The sequence below is a fragment of the Vidua macroura genome, chromosome 6 (assembly GCF_024509145.1).
Source record: "Vidua macroura isolate BioBank_ID:100142 chromosome 6, ASM2450914v1, whole genome shotgun sequence".
NCBI classification, from domain to species: Eukaryota; Metazoa; Chordata; class Aves; order Passeriformes; family Viduidae; genus Vidua; species Vidua macroura.
In genome coordinates, this window is record NC_071576.1 from 26757166 (window position 1) to 26773608 (window position 16443).

Below are 16443 nucleotides of genomic sequence, written 5' to 3' on the forward strand. Positions count from 1 at the left end.
CTACTCAGTTTAACACATAAATATATTCAACTCAGAGTAACTTGCTCTCAACTCAACACAGCTGTGACAGTAGGAAGATTAGGCAACTACAGTGTGATTTCTATGTAGAAAGATTATTTCAACAAAAGGAGTCCAGAAGCTGGACTCAATGATCTTTATGGGCTCCTTTCAACTCTGGATATTATCAATGAGTCTATGAAAAGTACATAAATTATAGGTTTTTTAAAAATCTAAGTTTCTCCAAAATAATAACTTTGAAGTATTTTTAAGCATATGATTTTATACCCACAAGACATCATTACCCATGCATATGAGTAAGCCTTGAGAAAATTTAGTGGCCTTTAAATAAGTCATGTGTAATTCAAATCACAGCTGCATACCAGCAAGAATTTTATCTATTAGTTAAATTTAACTATGCTCTACTTTACCAAAACTTATTTCTGCTATTCAAGTACCATCAGATCTAAGCTAAAAAAGTGACATTTTAAAAATCCTACAAAAGATAATATTAAAAAGGTCAGATTATTTTGAGACAAGAGAGCAAATATCTAACTGATCAGGAACACTCCTGATTTCATGTCAAAACTATACCTAACACAATGATTGCTGGCCTGAAAATAAAATCTAAACTATAAAGAATGTACATCTAGAACCCACACCACAAAGCCAGTAAAAAAAATAAGTAATTCTCAGGCATGAAGATGAAACATTTTTCAAATAAACTGCAACATTATTATTTTCCCTTCATTTCCCTGTTTTGTTCCCTTTATTCTGCTTTTATAGAGAACTATAAAGGTAGTACAACTTTCAACTTGATTACGTGTTTGCCCACACAAGGAAAATACAGCAGTCAGTAGAACTACTATATAAAGTTTTCTTTTTATGCACTTGTTCTAGAGTTCCAGGTAGGCACTAAGAATTAAAAAGAAATCACTCCTTTCATTCACCAGGCCTAAACCTCATTCCAATAGCAAAAATTGCAACAACTGATAGAAAAGAACCGGTTCTACTGAAGAACTCACAAAGCAGCTTTTTCCTTAAAAAAACCACATCACCTTACTCAAATGGAAGGAAGCCTCTACATGTAAGCAGAGATGAAAATAACTGACATTTATTGATAGCTGATAATATAGACAAACCATATCATTCCCTAAGGTTTGCTAGTTTCAAACAACTTACTAGGAACTTAAGACAAAAAAAAACAAACAAATATAGTTTGAAAATTTTAAAGCACCTGTTTCAAAAGAGGGTGCAACTGGCATATCTTGTCACTTCCCATTTTACAATGCACCAGAAGTTGTAAATAAAATTTAAAATTAATTGACTTACCTTCTTATCTTCTTTTACTTTGTGGGGTTTCTTTTTCGTTTTTTTCTCATCCACTTCTTGGTCCGATGTAATAGCAGGATTATCTATGCCACCCTTCCATGTTTCAACAGGGGAAAGAAGTGGGTCTTCTTCACTTCCACGATGCCTTCCTTTTTTTTTAGCTTTACAGGTGGTAAAAGCCTCATCATCACTTGCATCCGAATTTGTTCTCCTATAGTAAGACTTGGCTTTGCTGAACAGTGTCTTAGACCTGTACTTGTATTTTGAAGGCCTTCTTTCCCCATGACTTTTGGATACTCTATCAGAAAACCCATTTTCTTCTTCACCTTGGGTATTTATAACAACTGGGGTTCGAACTTTAATAATTCTATTCTGACTATCCTCTGGAACCGCATATATGTCATCTGCAAAGCCTTTATGCTTGTAAATCGTGTCAATAGGTTCAGCATAGTTGTCAGATGGGTCTATATCTTCTGGTGCTGCTGCAGGCACTCGAGAAGGCTGTTTCCTGGGGTTTTTGCCAATACCTGCCTCAATTGTTTTCAAGAGGTTAGGATCCAGTTTTTTCACGTTTGTTCTTGGAACAAGCGGTTTCGGTTTTATCGGAGGAGGCACTTTATGGTTGCGTTCATGGTCATGACAATTGATTGGTGTACTGTGAACAGGATACTCATTTCCTTCCAAATCCAGTCGGTACTTTGAACGATCGCTAGGTGCTGGAAGTAACCTTACATCATCACCAATTGGACTGTAAGGTGGTGGCCCTTCAGCATCATCCTCTGAATCTGGGTAATTATAGTCAAGGGAACCTCCTCTCGGAGATCTTGGAAAAACATCTTCACTTGTATGCGTTGATTCCCTTGTGCTGTCTGACATGTAGGAACTTTCAATCATGTTTTTCTTCTCTAATACATCACTGAAGAACAATGTGAAAACCTCAGTTTGACGATGATATTGAGATAATGAATATAAAGCTGTAAACTTAGCAGTAATTTCTGTTGCTATGTGTTCTCCTTCAGTCATGAGTTCCTTGATTGCTTCATTCTCAAAGAAGTCTGCTTGGCTATCAGTAACAGCCACCAGCTGGACAGGAATCGTATCCTGAACTTCAGAAAGAAATGCCCGAAGCATTCCCATGGATGCCTTTCGCTTTGCAGAATAGACCAGTATATACCCATGAACAAGTTCATCTTTCCTTACACCAATTGAAGAATGATATGATAATATAGTTATCTGTATTCGACGTCTCTTTTCACCTATTATTTTATCAAGCATTAAAGAATTATTCTGGCCAGCCTGAGCAGCACTACAGGAATGAGAATCGAGGAAAGGTGAAAGAATAAGATCCACACTGAACGGATCGCCACACATGGCGCACATGACAATCCTTAAGTCAGCTTCTGACAGATCTTTAATGGTGGGAACTGGACTTACAACATCAAAATTGTGTTTAACTGCTTCCAGTACTCCCCTCAGAGCTTGTTTTATTTGGGCCTCATTAAACTTGCGTGGGTATGTACCAGCAGGCACATCTACAAAAGGACACTGTAACTTGTTAGCCAATTGCTGTCCCTGATGTCTCAGAATAGGCAGATTCTTGCTAACACTGTCCCTCTGGTTAGCCAATATTAATGTAAATGAAAGATTAGCCATATACTTGTCTCTCCTTATCTGAGATGCTTCAGCCCTTATTTTAGCAATGCAGTCCCCAATAAAAGTCAGTGATTCAATAGAGTTAAACACACAGAAACAACCATGTGGTTTGAAGGCTGAGGTCCACAACTGCGTCAGCAAGTAAGGGGATTTGGCATCAACTGGCCTAAGATCTAGTTCATATATTTTTCCATCTAATGCATATTCATCATCAGTGGATTGTGTCCTAATTTCATTTGCCAATTCTTGTGCAAGGCCATCTTTGCCCAAAATGAAAAGATTGATTTTATCAATGTTGGCACTATCATGGTATAAATTTGATCGTCCGTGGTCTTGTTGCAGAAGACTGTTGGCAAGCAACTCTTCTACTTTTATGTCCATGCAGTTTTGGCCACTGAGACAAGTTTCTTTAGTTGGGTGATAAACAAATCCTATATGTTTGAGCAGAAGAGATTCTCTATCAGGTGCAAGTTTCTGTAAAGCTTTGTATCTAGGTTCTCCACTCAGAACTGCATGAATTTCACTCATTTTATCTGTACTTGGTGTTGCATTAAGATCCAGATCATAAAATAACTCTGAATGTTCGAAAAGCATTTCCTGAAACTCCTCTTTGGCTTTTTCAACGATCTCCCTCTGATGCCTAGCATACACTTCCTTACTGTCTGCATCAGTGATGTATTTGAATGCTTCGTCCTCCACCACAAAACATATAACTTCTTCCCATGGCTGTCCAGGTGAAATTAATTGGATTTTCTCAAGAGTTTTTTTGAATTTTTCTTTCATTTCAACTCTCCTTTTTTCGGATATAAGATGTTGCACATGGTTTTGATAAACTTTTTCTGCCTCTACGGTATTGAGAAGGTCAAATGGAATCCTTCTGTCATTCACTTTATCTATGTGGTCAGTTTCATCCCAGGGTGTTTTTTCAAGCACTACAAAACAGGATTGGAAGTCAGGCCTTTTCTCCATTACCTTCAAGGCTTCTGACCAGCTCAAAAGTTCAATCTCCTCAAGATTTGACAGAAGAGTATTAAGAGCTCTTGGCAATGCATTAATGTATTCTTCTTTTCTCTTTCTAATATGCTCCTGTTTAAGTTGCTCTATGTGTTTTGAAAATGTATTTTTGGCCTTTTTTGTTCCTTCCAAATTTATGTACTCTTCATAATCAGGGTGGTTTTTCAGTTTGTTACTAACAGTTTTCCAAGTTGCATGATAGTCTCTCACAGTTTGGACAAGTTTTTCAAACTTATCTGTTGCCGTAACAACTAACTGTCTTTGAGTTTTATAGGCATCCAGATAGGGGATTATTTTAGGTTTACCACGAGTTTTATCCATCATTTGTACCAGTGCAGTAAAACATGTTTCAACATTGACATTGAATCTTGCTGATGTTTCCACGACCACAAGGTTCTTCTTATTTGAAGCAAAGGCCTGAACCTCTCGCAAATAATGATCCACACATTCATCACATTTTGTTGCCGCTATTATTATAGGTTTTTTAGATTTTGAGAGCTGGATATAAAGATTATTCACAAATTTAAGTTGATCATCAAACTTCCTATTGCATCCTTGGCTTACATCAATGCACAATAAAAACCCATCTATGTTTAGTTTCCCTTCAGGCATTTGTTTTTGCTCAAAGTCTTGCTCCAAGCCTAGCTGATCTGTGCAAATGTACATTAGTTTTTCTGCGGACTGCAGTTTGGAGGCAGCTGCACGTTTTATGTACGGTTGTAAATTCGTACTCCGATGAGGCAAGAAAGTCTGATCGTCAATGAACTCAGTCTGCTCAATTACATGAATTCTGCACTCAATTCCATCCTCACCACTTTGTGTTACGTCACCCCAGTACAAAAAGTGATCATTGTTAACAACTCTTCCTCCAAAGTCAATTGTGCTAAGCACAGAGGTATGCTCAGGATAATATTCATCTGCTTTTGAACGAACGAATCTATTGCACAAACATGACTTTCCGACTCCACAATTACCTTTATCCTTTTCAGTTCCAGACAGTCCAACAACACTAACAGCATAAGATGGGGGGCGTGGCTCTTTGTTTTTTGCCATCATAACTTTCCTCTCATCCTTTTGCAATTATCAAGGTAACTGTATGTGGTTTTCATTCTGGAAAAGATTCCTACAAATTTGAATTGTATATCCAGGGTTCCAGAAGTCACCTTCAGTCGTTCCTGCTTCAGCTTGTAATTAAGAGAACCTCAGATAACCTGGACAAGGAGCATCATCTTCCTAAAAAATACAGAGAAAAAAAAATCAAGACTGCAGGTATGTCTTTGTAATATTCATGAGGGAAAAGAGATTTTAAGAAGCACTTGTGCTTGATCACCCTGATTTTCTGTGTATATGAAAATTCTACAACTACTGTGAGATCATAAATCCATGATTCAGTAATGCTAATGCTATTTATACTACAGATTTTAAAATAAACAGATTTTAGGCACTGTTTAATAGTAGTTTGTCAGCTGTTTTGATAGCTGAGCAGCATACTTCTTAAAAAAAGAAAACCCAGACCCAAACCCAAATTATTATTCTCCTCCTTAGCTTACAAATACTGGACACTAAAAAGCAAAAATACATCATAAAAACTCTAAACCCAACCCAATATTCATGCACTTCTATTCACACTCAAATTTTCAGCAGATTATCATGCTCATCTGCAAGAATAGTATTACTTTTGTGTGCATTTGTAGGTTTGAGCTTAGGTTCCAGTAAAGAAAATTTCAAAATGAGTAGCTGTAAAAGCAGGCAGTTGGCCACATGCCTCAGCTACTACCTATCTCCAGAAGCAGACTACTTGATTTGTATACTAACAGCAAAGTGCTTTTAAGGAAATGTTTCAAACATGAATTCTACAGAAAAACACAAGCATCATACAAATACTAAGACTTATGTATAGATTCTAAGACTACAATGTTGTTTCATTCCTCTGTCTCTAAGAAAAAAACAAACTTATTAACTGGAAACAAAAACTACTGTATTTACATTCAGTTTCACAGAATTACTACAAGGTTTCAGTGGCTTTATTGAAGCTGTCATCAAGTATATCAATTGCCACTAACTCTCAGTTATTAATCAGAAGACTTTCCTTGCATGCATACTGCAAATGGAAATGCATTTGCTGGTTTTGAATCAATTACCTTATGAGGAAGACAGAAAAAAATTGAATACCCAAATGGCTAGTCCCAGCAGATGGTGACAAGTGGCATGAAAGCTACTTGGGGGCCAGTAATCAGCATGTGCTCTGCAGACCAGTACTGGGTCCAATACTGTTCAGTATCTTCATTAATAACTTGTATGATGGGGGAGAATGTATCCTCAGCAAGTTTGCTGATGACAAAATTAGGAGGAGCAAAGGATACAGTCCTGCATGCAGGGAGGAATACCAGTGTACCAGTATAGGCTGGAGCCAGCCACCTGAAAAGCAGCTGTCCAGAGGGGGACCTGGGGATCCCAGTGGACATGAACACCACCCAGCAGTGTGCACCTGTGGCAAACAAGGCTAAGAGCACCCTGGGCAGCATTAGACAAAGTAGTGCCAGCAGGTCAAGGCAGGTTAACCTTCCCCTCTTTGCAGCACTGGTAAGGCCACACCTGATGCACTGTGTCCAGTTCCACAGCGCAGGAGAGATAAAGAACTATTGAAGAATGCAGCAAGGGGTTAAAGCACCACAGCAGCTCTGATTTAAGGAAAGGCTAGGAGAACTAGGTCTGTTCAACCTGGCAAAGAGAAGGCCCAGGGAAGATCTTATCAATGTGTACAAATATTTGGAGGAACTCTTTTCAGTGGTGCCCAGGAACAGGACAGGAGGCAATGGACACAGACTAAAATACAGAAGATGCCATATGAACATCAGGAAACACTTTTTTTTTATTGTGAGAGTGACTGAGCACCAGCCTGGTTTGCCCAGAGAAGTTGTAAAGCTCCTGCACTAAAGGTATTCAAAAGACACCAGAATACAGATATTGGCAACTTGCCCTAGGTGACCCTGCTTGAGCAGGGAGGGTGGACAAGATGACATTCAGAAGTCTCTTCCAACCTACACTGTTCTGTCCTCTGTAAACATTTTGATAAAAATACTTCTCATTTTCTTGGTAAAAAGACAAATATTACATGGCACTATAAACAAAATGCAGATACTATTGTACTTAACATGTTTGCTTTTACATTTGTAGAGTACAAAGTAACAAAACAAATGTATTTAAACAAACCTATAAATAGCCCTTATCAGAATGAAAGTATCAATAAGCGTCAATACTGAAATTTTAGTGTTATATACTTTGTCCTTGTTAGCAACAATTAACTAACTAAAATATAAAATACAAACTACATACATAAAACCAGCTGTTAGTTATGGAAATCACAGAAAAGGAAAATACATTTTTTACAAAGAAAGTAGCAATTTCATTACAAAATTAAGAGGAACAACCTTTTTTTATACTCAAGAACTTTTATATTTCAAAAACTGCAACTTTTATGCCAGATTTTAGAATTCTTTTTTGGTTAAATCAGATTACTCAAAGACCCATTCAGAAAGACAACTCTTATTTTAAATTTTCCTTTTTACTGTTTCCACTGTGTTTATTATATTCTTAAAAGACAGAATTTGGACCTATCAGAAAATGGCTCCAGAAATAAAAATACTTAGCAAAAATAACATCCTTTACAAGCAGTATTTATATTACTACAAATAAACCTAGTGTTTTCTTTCTAAAGCAAAGCTTATCATAGTAGCATCATTCAAACTGTTAGAATGAGAAATTCAGTCAGCACTTTCACTATAAAATGTTTTCTGTTTGCCACTGCACAATACAGACTTCATGTGGACTAAACTAGAACATAAAAATCTTCATCCACATGATTACTTCATTTTATCAGGAAGACACTGTCAATTTGCAATTAGTTTATAGGAAACAATCAATACTTTCAGATACTCCACATCCTCAGTAGCAAACATTGTTCATCCTCCATCTACAAATTTTTTTTTTAAATCAATACATTTTTAAGCAAGTAATTACAAAGAGTAAGGTGAAAAGGGACACTGACAAAGGGAGAACAAACACATCAGTCTCTCATTAAAGTTCTGACATGAAAGATTTAAACCATAGTAGAAGCTGAATCACTAAAGATATTTAAAACCAGCGTGGGTTTGTTTTTGTTTTTTTTTTTTTTTAAATACAGTTCCTACTTTGCACTGATTGTACAAAGTCACAGAACAAAATCTATGTTAATTAAGTAATAAAACTGGTAAAAATCTGACATTATAATGGCTTCACATTTAATATGTAATCATCATTAAATTGTTCTCCAAATGGAAGATTTTCCATTTCACTATACCACTAATGTAAATTTACTTTATCGTTTTGTACTGTTTTAAAGCATGCACACTGGAAATTCATTGTAAATTAGTTCCATTATCTTAGTTCAATCTGGCTAATTCAATTATAACAAATTGTAAACACTACGATTCATCTAACCCTGCCCCCCACCTTTGTTACAGATTCAAAGGAGGGGTTGTTTGAGTTCCCCAACTAATTTCAGTCTTAGGATTGAAAATAATACAAATCATCTGACATCACTGCAGGAAGAATCTCTGACCATCTACAGATGCACTGTAGGACCTTGTCTCTACAGACTTTTAGATTTCCAAGAGTAGTTATAAAGAAAATAAGGTAGCAGCTTGTCCTTACTTACCCACCTTTAAACACATTATAAAGGCCTAAAGCCCAAACTTACCCTTAGGAAAAAGAGGTGCAAAGCAAGATTACTATCCTGCTGCGATCTCCCTGCAGTAATGTCACACATTTAAACAGTGCCCTTCAGTAAGTCCTTCCCTGAGGGATCTGAAAACAAAAAATAAGAACCATTAAAAGTTTCAAGTTTATGAAGGAAGAAGCAGCAATCAGAGAAGGTACAACACTTCACCTATGCATAAGGATTGTTTTCCTTATTTTAAACCCATAAACAAAGCTCAAGCTGGTCTCTGTCTAAATTTGGAGGGTTTAAATCCTGTAAGCACACCTATTCGTATTTGAGAGAGGGTAGAGTTCTTAGGTGATTGTGATTTGAATTTCAACTTGATACTTCAACAATACCTAGGTTGCAGAAGCCTGCTCTGAAAAAAAAATAATGTAGTTTCTCAGATAACATATGAGCTATAAAAATCACTAATCACTTGTAGAATAATTTGGAATTCTAAAGTATTTAGAACATAGGTTTGCAAGACGAAGTTGGGATAAGTACAAAATACATGGAACAAATATATGTCTATGTACAGATATTCTATTAATAGGAAAAAGATACAGTCTACCTCAAAACCCTTTTACCTGTAGCACACCACTTCTAAATTAAAAGGACTCACAAACTTTGACAAATTAGAAATTGAAAGCATAATTGTATTTGAAGATTTTGAATTCTCAGCTAGGGTACAAATTATTAATACAACCCTAAGTGCTGATCTCACTGCAGGGATGCTACTATAAAGTAATCAAAAACAGAACTCTCTTCCATTGTTCTTCCTTTTGCATCCACACAAAACCCAGACTTTGCCAGGCCGGTGCTCCACACACTGTGATGCAGAACAGGAAAGTAACTTGAGGCACTTGCACTGGAATATTATGTAAGCCATTTTCAACTAAGGAAAGGTGTCATTGTTAAGCAAGATGCAGCACCACGCTGTATATGTGCTAAATACTACATCAAAACAACTGAGCTCTTTCTTGTTTTGCCATTTACAATTATACTCTTAATTTCGTTTTGCTTTGGGAATAATATTCACTTTGCTCTAGTAAATTTTCTTTTGGACAAAAAAGGTTTGGCAATACTGATAAACAATATACCAATACAACAGTAACTAATCTTGTGGTACCAAACAACACCAAAATCAACAGGCAGCAGTCTATCAGTCCAGCATTAAGCCTGGCTGAGCTTCATTGCTAAATTCTATCACTTGACAGAGAAGACAGGCAGTAAGTCCTGTTCCTTGCCCTTACCTCCAAGCTGTGGCACTCCTCTACATCCACAGCTAGCTGAGCAGAGCAAATACTCGCTCATGAGGAAAAACACAATGGGACTCTGAAGAACTCAGAGTATGTGGAAGAGCAGACAGAGTAAGAGAAAAGCGTCTCCACTTGCAAGAATGCATCTGAGGCTTGAGGGACACTGCCACAAGAGAAAGCTCAAATATAGGGCTCCACAACATCAGTCAGAAACATTAAGACACCAGAAAACACCCTATTTACAAATACATGTATCCCAAAGTCTTCCAAGCTGAATTCTAAACACTAGAATAGAATGCCATATTATTAGCGAATAATAAATACTTAAAGAATTAATCATCTATCAGTATTAAGTAATTGTGGCTGCACAGGAACTTGTAGATGAGTCCACAGTAAAAAAATCACTTACAGAAAAATACTCTTGAGTATTTCTCAATATCCTCCAAAATTGCTTTCTGAACCTAAAAATGTTTTAGGCCTAACATGGCTGAAGCAAAAATTTCTTGCCTGAAAGAGTCCACAGAATTGCTTATGACCACCAAGTATTTAAGCAGCTGCCAACAGGGAAAATAAAGAGTGTTTTCCCTCAAGTCCTTTACTCACTCTGTAGTGTTGCCTAGACACAACAGTTTATGGATTAGTATTTTCTGGGGTTCGTTTCAATCGGCATATTCTTGCAACTGTGTTTGTAAATTAACTGGCCAAGCAAAGAGAAGCACATGTGAATAAAATGCCCATCACAGCCTAGTCTGCTTTACAAGGTATATGAATACACCAAAAAAAACTTACTGTAACCTCCACAGCAGATCATCAAGTAAATTCAAACACATTAGGCATCACTGAAATGGTCTGGAGGATGAGTTTCATAGTGTTGTGCACTCAAAATACATGGACCATGACTCCAAGAAAGTTACAGCTCCAGATTCAAGTAACTACTGACACCAAGTTTTTATACCAAGTCATTTCTCACTTCATACTTTTTGAGAACCAAAATTTGGCATTGGAAAAACATTTACTACAGTACCCAACGTCTGAGATCTATCAGCACAACAGTAACTATAGCCCTACCCAAAACAGAGTAAGAATTCAACTGTTTCCTCTTTTAACAAACAGTTAGAAAAAACAAATGTTGATGTATCTTAACGTAATGTCATCATTTCTCATTCAGTATTTACCAAGAGCTACCTTTTCACTCAAGCAAGCATAAGAAATCTTCCCTTCAGGTGAAAATCTTTTCTAGAAATGAAACCAGAGTATACAAATGTCACCTTATCAACAATTTCAAATCACTTAAGTCTGTTGAGTGATGTATCCTGTCCACTTTCCAAACACACTGATATTCTTGCCTTCACAACTAACCTTAACTAACCATACCTGAAACCTTATTTATATATAATGGTAAATACAACAATTACCCAAGTATCAGCCAACATGAGAAAAAACATTATTCAGATTGCTTATCAGAAATTTAACTCAACCAAGCAACAGCAGGACAGTAAAGGACAACAGTGATCCTCTGGCTGAAAAGAAATTCAGTTGAAGTGGTATGCTGATTAATCGTGCTAGGGAAATGAAGGATGAGAATGGATGACTCCAACTGCTGTTCACTTCAGATTTGGTTAGTATGACGGCCAACTATAATCCCTGAAGGAGTTCTGTAGCCTAGATAATTCTCTCCTTACAAAAGCAAAGTAATCAATGTATTAAAAATAAAAAAGAAACCTCAATTGGCCAACTTCACATTATAAAGCAATGAAAAACTGTGTTTAAAAACAGAAGTTCAAAGCTCTTAGTTCCTACTAAGCTCAATAAATGTCTTCTATTAATAATAATACACTGAAGACTGCCTGTGTATTACTCAAAATTAAATCAGAGCCTAAGTATTATTTCTGAACCCAAAACATCATTCTTTAGGTGGAATCTAGCAGTCCCAGGGCATCTATTAAAAAAAAAAAAAAAAAAACCCGAAAACAATCTACATAAATTAAATCAAGGTACAATAAAAAGGTAAACTGCAAAGGTTCAAATTACCAGCATAGCAGTATTCTGAACTCAGGTCTCAAGTTACTTATTTTCAGGTTTTTGAATATCTGAAAGCATTCAATATAGTTTCAAAGGCTGTATTTTAACAGGGAAGGAAAGTGCAAGATTACAGAAGTAATAAATTCTTAATTCTTTTTGTATAGGATAAGCTCCAAACCAAAAACATGCAGAGTGGTCAGAGAAGTTTTCCAGAGTCTCCCAATCAGGCTTATTTGTGGAGATACTCAGGAAAAACACAAAAGAACTAATGGAGAAATTTTACAAAGGGGATCCATAAAAAACCTTATAAAAATAGAAGAAGAAATAAGGAAGAAGACAAAGAAGGAAGGATAAAAGTAAGGACAGAAAAAGGGCTAAAATGCATTTCCTGGGAGAAAAAAAAAAAAGAAAAATTTACATCCTGGTATGGGCAACTACAACTAATTTTTACTGATCCACAGATCTGGATCATTTTGTATTATTTTGCTTCATGAGCAACTGCAGTATAGAATCCAGGACTCAATACCATAAAGCTTAGTTTGTTGTTTGACCTTGTACAAGCTATATGTGTCATTTCTACCTGTGTAAAACAACACTGGTTAACCCCTTCTTAAAATTACTAAATGAGAAAGGGAAATGGCATATACAAGCAGCAAATAATATTCTGCATAAAAATTAGCCAACTTAAATACATAAATGCCAAAATGCAACTATATATACTTTTCCAAAAATTGTGCATGCAGGTATTGGTTTTCCTTTGTTAAATGCAAATATTCTTCTGTCATGTTTGAATGTCAATTGATGCAGAACTGCAAAAAATGCATGGGAATTTAACTCAAAGCCAAAGAAACAACTCTTCTTTACCACAAAATGTAATGTGCAGAACTAGCCACAGATTATTTTGTTTTCCAATAGATGTACTAGAAAAACACAGTTAACATGCAAATTCAAAATAACTTCACATTTGTTTCAGATTTTCTTGTGAGGAACTATAAACTTGCTTTCCTTTAAATATTTCACCAAATCTGTAATTATAAGGAAGTGATGAGATGGTTCAAACAATAATCTATAAAATGCAATACTCTTCCAGCTCACTTACACTAACCTTTAGGCTAAAAATTATCAGAGTAAGAAATAAAAAAAGAACCAACCAAACAAAGAGTGATTAAAGAGTGATTAAGTATTTTGTGTGCCCATCAGGAGAGACGTAAAACAGATCCAGGGGAGGAAAAGCCCCGGGAGCGCTAATCCGGAACTCCCAGGGTGAGCGGGACCCCCTAAACTGCGCTGCGCTCCCTGCGGGCCGTGCGGGCGGGGGGCGCGGGCACGGCGCGGACAAAGCCCCCTGGCGGCAGAGCCTCCCCGGCCGCGGGACGCAGGCCCCTCTGGAAAGCATTCCTGCCTTATCACCGAGCAGGAATGCACCACGGGCTCGCTCGCACGGCTACGTCATGGCCACAATCGGGGCTGTTTTCAGTTCGCCCGACGTAACCGTGCCAGCAGTACTCCGCGATGGGTGTTTGGCTTCCGAAGTGCCACTCTCCCGGAGAAGGTCGCGGCACGTCAGCCCCCAAGAACGCCTTCTGCACAGAATCCTGAGGACACACCGCGGAGCAGCCTACTGAACAGAGTGATGAGGACTGCTTTGTGAAGTTTTATGCTAAATATTCCTGAAGGATGCCAGTACATGGGATTTATCTTGTGTCAAGAAAGTACTTTTGGAAGCCTTAAGATAGCGTCAAGCATGCTTCTAATATCTTTATTAAACATAATGGAATTATTTTTGCACTATCTACTCAAATAACAAGTCCCAGCAGGGAAACTTACACAGAACAATCTATTATTATGATCAGTGCTTTTCTCTTCTACAAAGTCTGCACACAGAAAAAACACCTACAGCTTTAGAAAAGTACATAGCTTGAAAAACATGTGGAGCATTTGGTTCTGTTAGTGCTAAATATAGCATTTTAAAACAATTTAGTCTGAGCCTAAAGTATTTAATTGGATTATGTTACACATGCAACACCTTAGGTAAAGTGAAGTCCAATAACAGTGAGCGGTAGGCCTTTGGTTGCAATTATTTACAATTTTACAATAATGGCAGCTGCTTTAGATAGGGATACTTCAGGGGGAAAATGCTATTTCAGCTCAATATGTTCCACACTTATAAGCAACTTATACTAAAACAAGTTAGTGATAAGGTAACAAATGCTGAAACAATTTCCCATACTTTATGTACTACAGACTTTAAAAAAAAACCCTTACATTTGCATCATACTTTTTGAGCTCTAGTAACAGAGTTTTAGTAGAGTACTATAAATAGAATTTTAAGACTTTTAGCACTTCTTAAAAATGATTTTCAAAGCAGGACAAAAAATGAAAAGTATGCACCTGGATGAATATTTGTAATGCCCTTACTTTAGATATGTACTATAAATAAGTATCAGAAGGCAGTTAACTCTGGTCACTGATGTCACTGCTGAAAACAACTGTCATGCGGAACACTCTTCAGAAGGTAAGACAGCACAACTGACAAAAATGCCACCTATTAACTCCTCATTCTTTATGAAATAAGTATACAAGCATCAGTGCTGCAACTGGCTTCAATGCACAGGTTTAAAATGGACGTCCAATTGACCAGCTAATGCTGTTCTCTCTCTACTGCTTTTACTCTGCAGTGTAGAGTTTTCAAATTTCTGTCAAGGATCTTTATTAAGAAAAAAAAAAAAAAAACCACCAGTTTATCTGCATGACACTAAACTAAAGAATACACACATACCCCCACAGGCCTATTTTGGTCTAGATTAAAATCGTTCCCCTCCTACTTATTAAGGAAATATTCCACATTGATATCAAAAGCAATACTGGATAGAGCAAAAGAGGGGAGTACAGAGGGGTGGGGTGTATTGTGGGAATACGGTGACAAGTATGTCTTCCTTTTATAACTGTATAGTCCTGCTTCTTTTTTTAATTAAAGCAGTGTTTCATACTTATGTCTTACAGCTACAACACCATAGCATTACATCTGTATGTCTCTGGTGATTCCCTTGGGTGGAGAGTCTAAAGGTTATGCTGGTTGAAGGGATTCAAAACGCTTGAAATCTGCAACACTGCAACTGGCTACCCTATTCCAAAGCCTTAAAATCCACCTGGTGGAAAAACAGAAATGCACACACCTCATTAGGAGAGTGAAGTTTTCTGAAATTTAATATAGAGCAATATTTGAAGGTGAAAGGAAGGAGGAGGAGAATGGACAACTACTCAAATTTAGTAGAGGAAGAAAAGAGCAGAGAAGGCGTGAATGAGTATTAGGGGGTAATGAAGATGAAAATAAGTATAGAGAAAGGAGAAAAGGGGAGAAAGGCAGTGGGAATGGAAAGGAGGAAGCTAAAAGACTAGGCAGAAGAAGGGAATGAGGAAGGAAGAAGAGAGGAGCAGGGAAGCTCCCCTTCCTGCCTTCCTCCCTCCCTAGAGAGCCGTGACCAGCTGGCAGCCTCGTACAGCAGGCTCAGACCCTCCCATTGCTCAGGCCTTCATCACCTGTCTGGGACCAGGCACCCCGCTCCCTGCCCTTCCCGCCTGCCCTCCGTGGCGCGGCGGGGCCGAGGGGGCCGGGCGGGGGGCGCGGGGCCGGTGCCCGCTCCCCACGCGGCCCCAACCCTCCGAACTGGTTACAGCCAGCGGCCGCCGCGCCGGCTCGCCGGGCTGCAGCCGCCTCCTCCCCCCGCTCCCCTTCCGCCTGCCGGGCCGGCCGCCCCGCTTCAGGCCGGGCCGGCTCCCACGGGACCGCATTCCTCCCCTCACCTCGCGCCGTCGGGATCCGGCTCCTCGGCGGCTGCGGGAGCGGCAGCATTCCCGGGACGCTCTCTCCACGCCGGCGCCCCCGGCGGCTTCTCCTCCCCGCGGGGCTCTCTCCGCTCTCCGGCCCGCAGCTCCCGAGCGCTCCCGGCCGCCGCAGCCCCGTCCCGCCTCTCCGCTCTCTCCCCGGCGCTCAGTAATGGCGGCCGCCGAGCCTCCCCGGCTCTCGCTTCGCTGACGGAGTCTCTCTCTCCCCCTAACTTTACCTCAGCAGCTTCCCTCCCCTCCCCCCTCCCTCCCGCCGCCGCGGCTCAGCGCGCGCCCGCCCGGCCAGCTGCGCGTGCGCGGGAAAGAGCCTCTTCCTGCTGTCGCTGGATTCCCTGGGAAGCCTGGGAGGGCGCGCGCGGCCGGCACCCAGCTGCGCGCGCACGCGCGCCGCCCCGCCTCCCCCCTCCTCCCTGGCCCGTGCAGGGGCGCGCGCCGCGCGCGCCCGCTCCTGCCCTGGTGGCCGCGCGGGTATCGCGGAGAGCCGGGAGTCTTGGGGACCGCGGTTCGAATCCCGCCTCGGGCAGCGGAGCAGGCCGGGACGCTGCCGCGCCCCAGCGTGAGAGTGGCTCCGAGGTGTGG

The 16443-nt window shown here is 39.4% G+C and overlaps 1 protein-coding gene across 2 annotated transcripts in view; it reads right to left on the minus strand.

The window, feature by feature from the left end:
* Positions 1-15908, minus strand: part of ARHGAP5 (Rho GTPase activating protein 5) — a 45983-nt gene extending 30075 nt beyond the window's left edge. For both annotated transcript variants that reach the window (XM_053979985.1, XM_053979986.1), the window contains exons 1-3: positions 15823-15908; positions 8735-8841; positions 1330-5229 (exon numbers count right to left, since the gene is read on the minus strand). In XM_053979985.1, coding sequence (XP_053835960.1) covers positions 1330-5052 — 3723 coding nt within the window. In that variant the 5' untranslated portion in view covers positions 5053-5229; positions 8735-8841; positions 15823-15908. The remainder of the gene's footprint in view (positions 1-1329; positions 5230-8734; positions 8842-15822) is intronic.
* Positions 15909-16443: the final 535 nt, after the last annotated feature.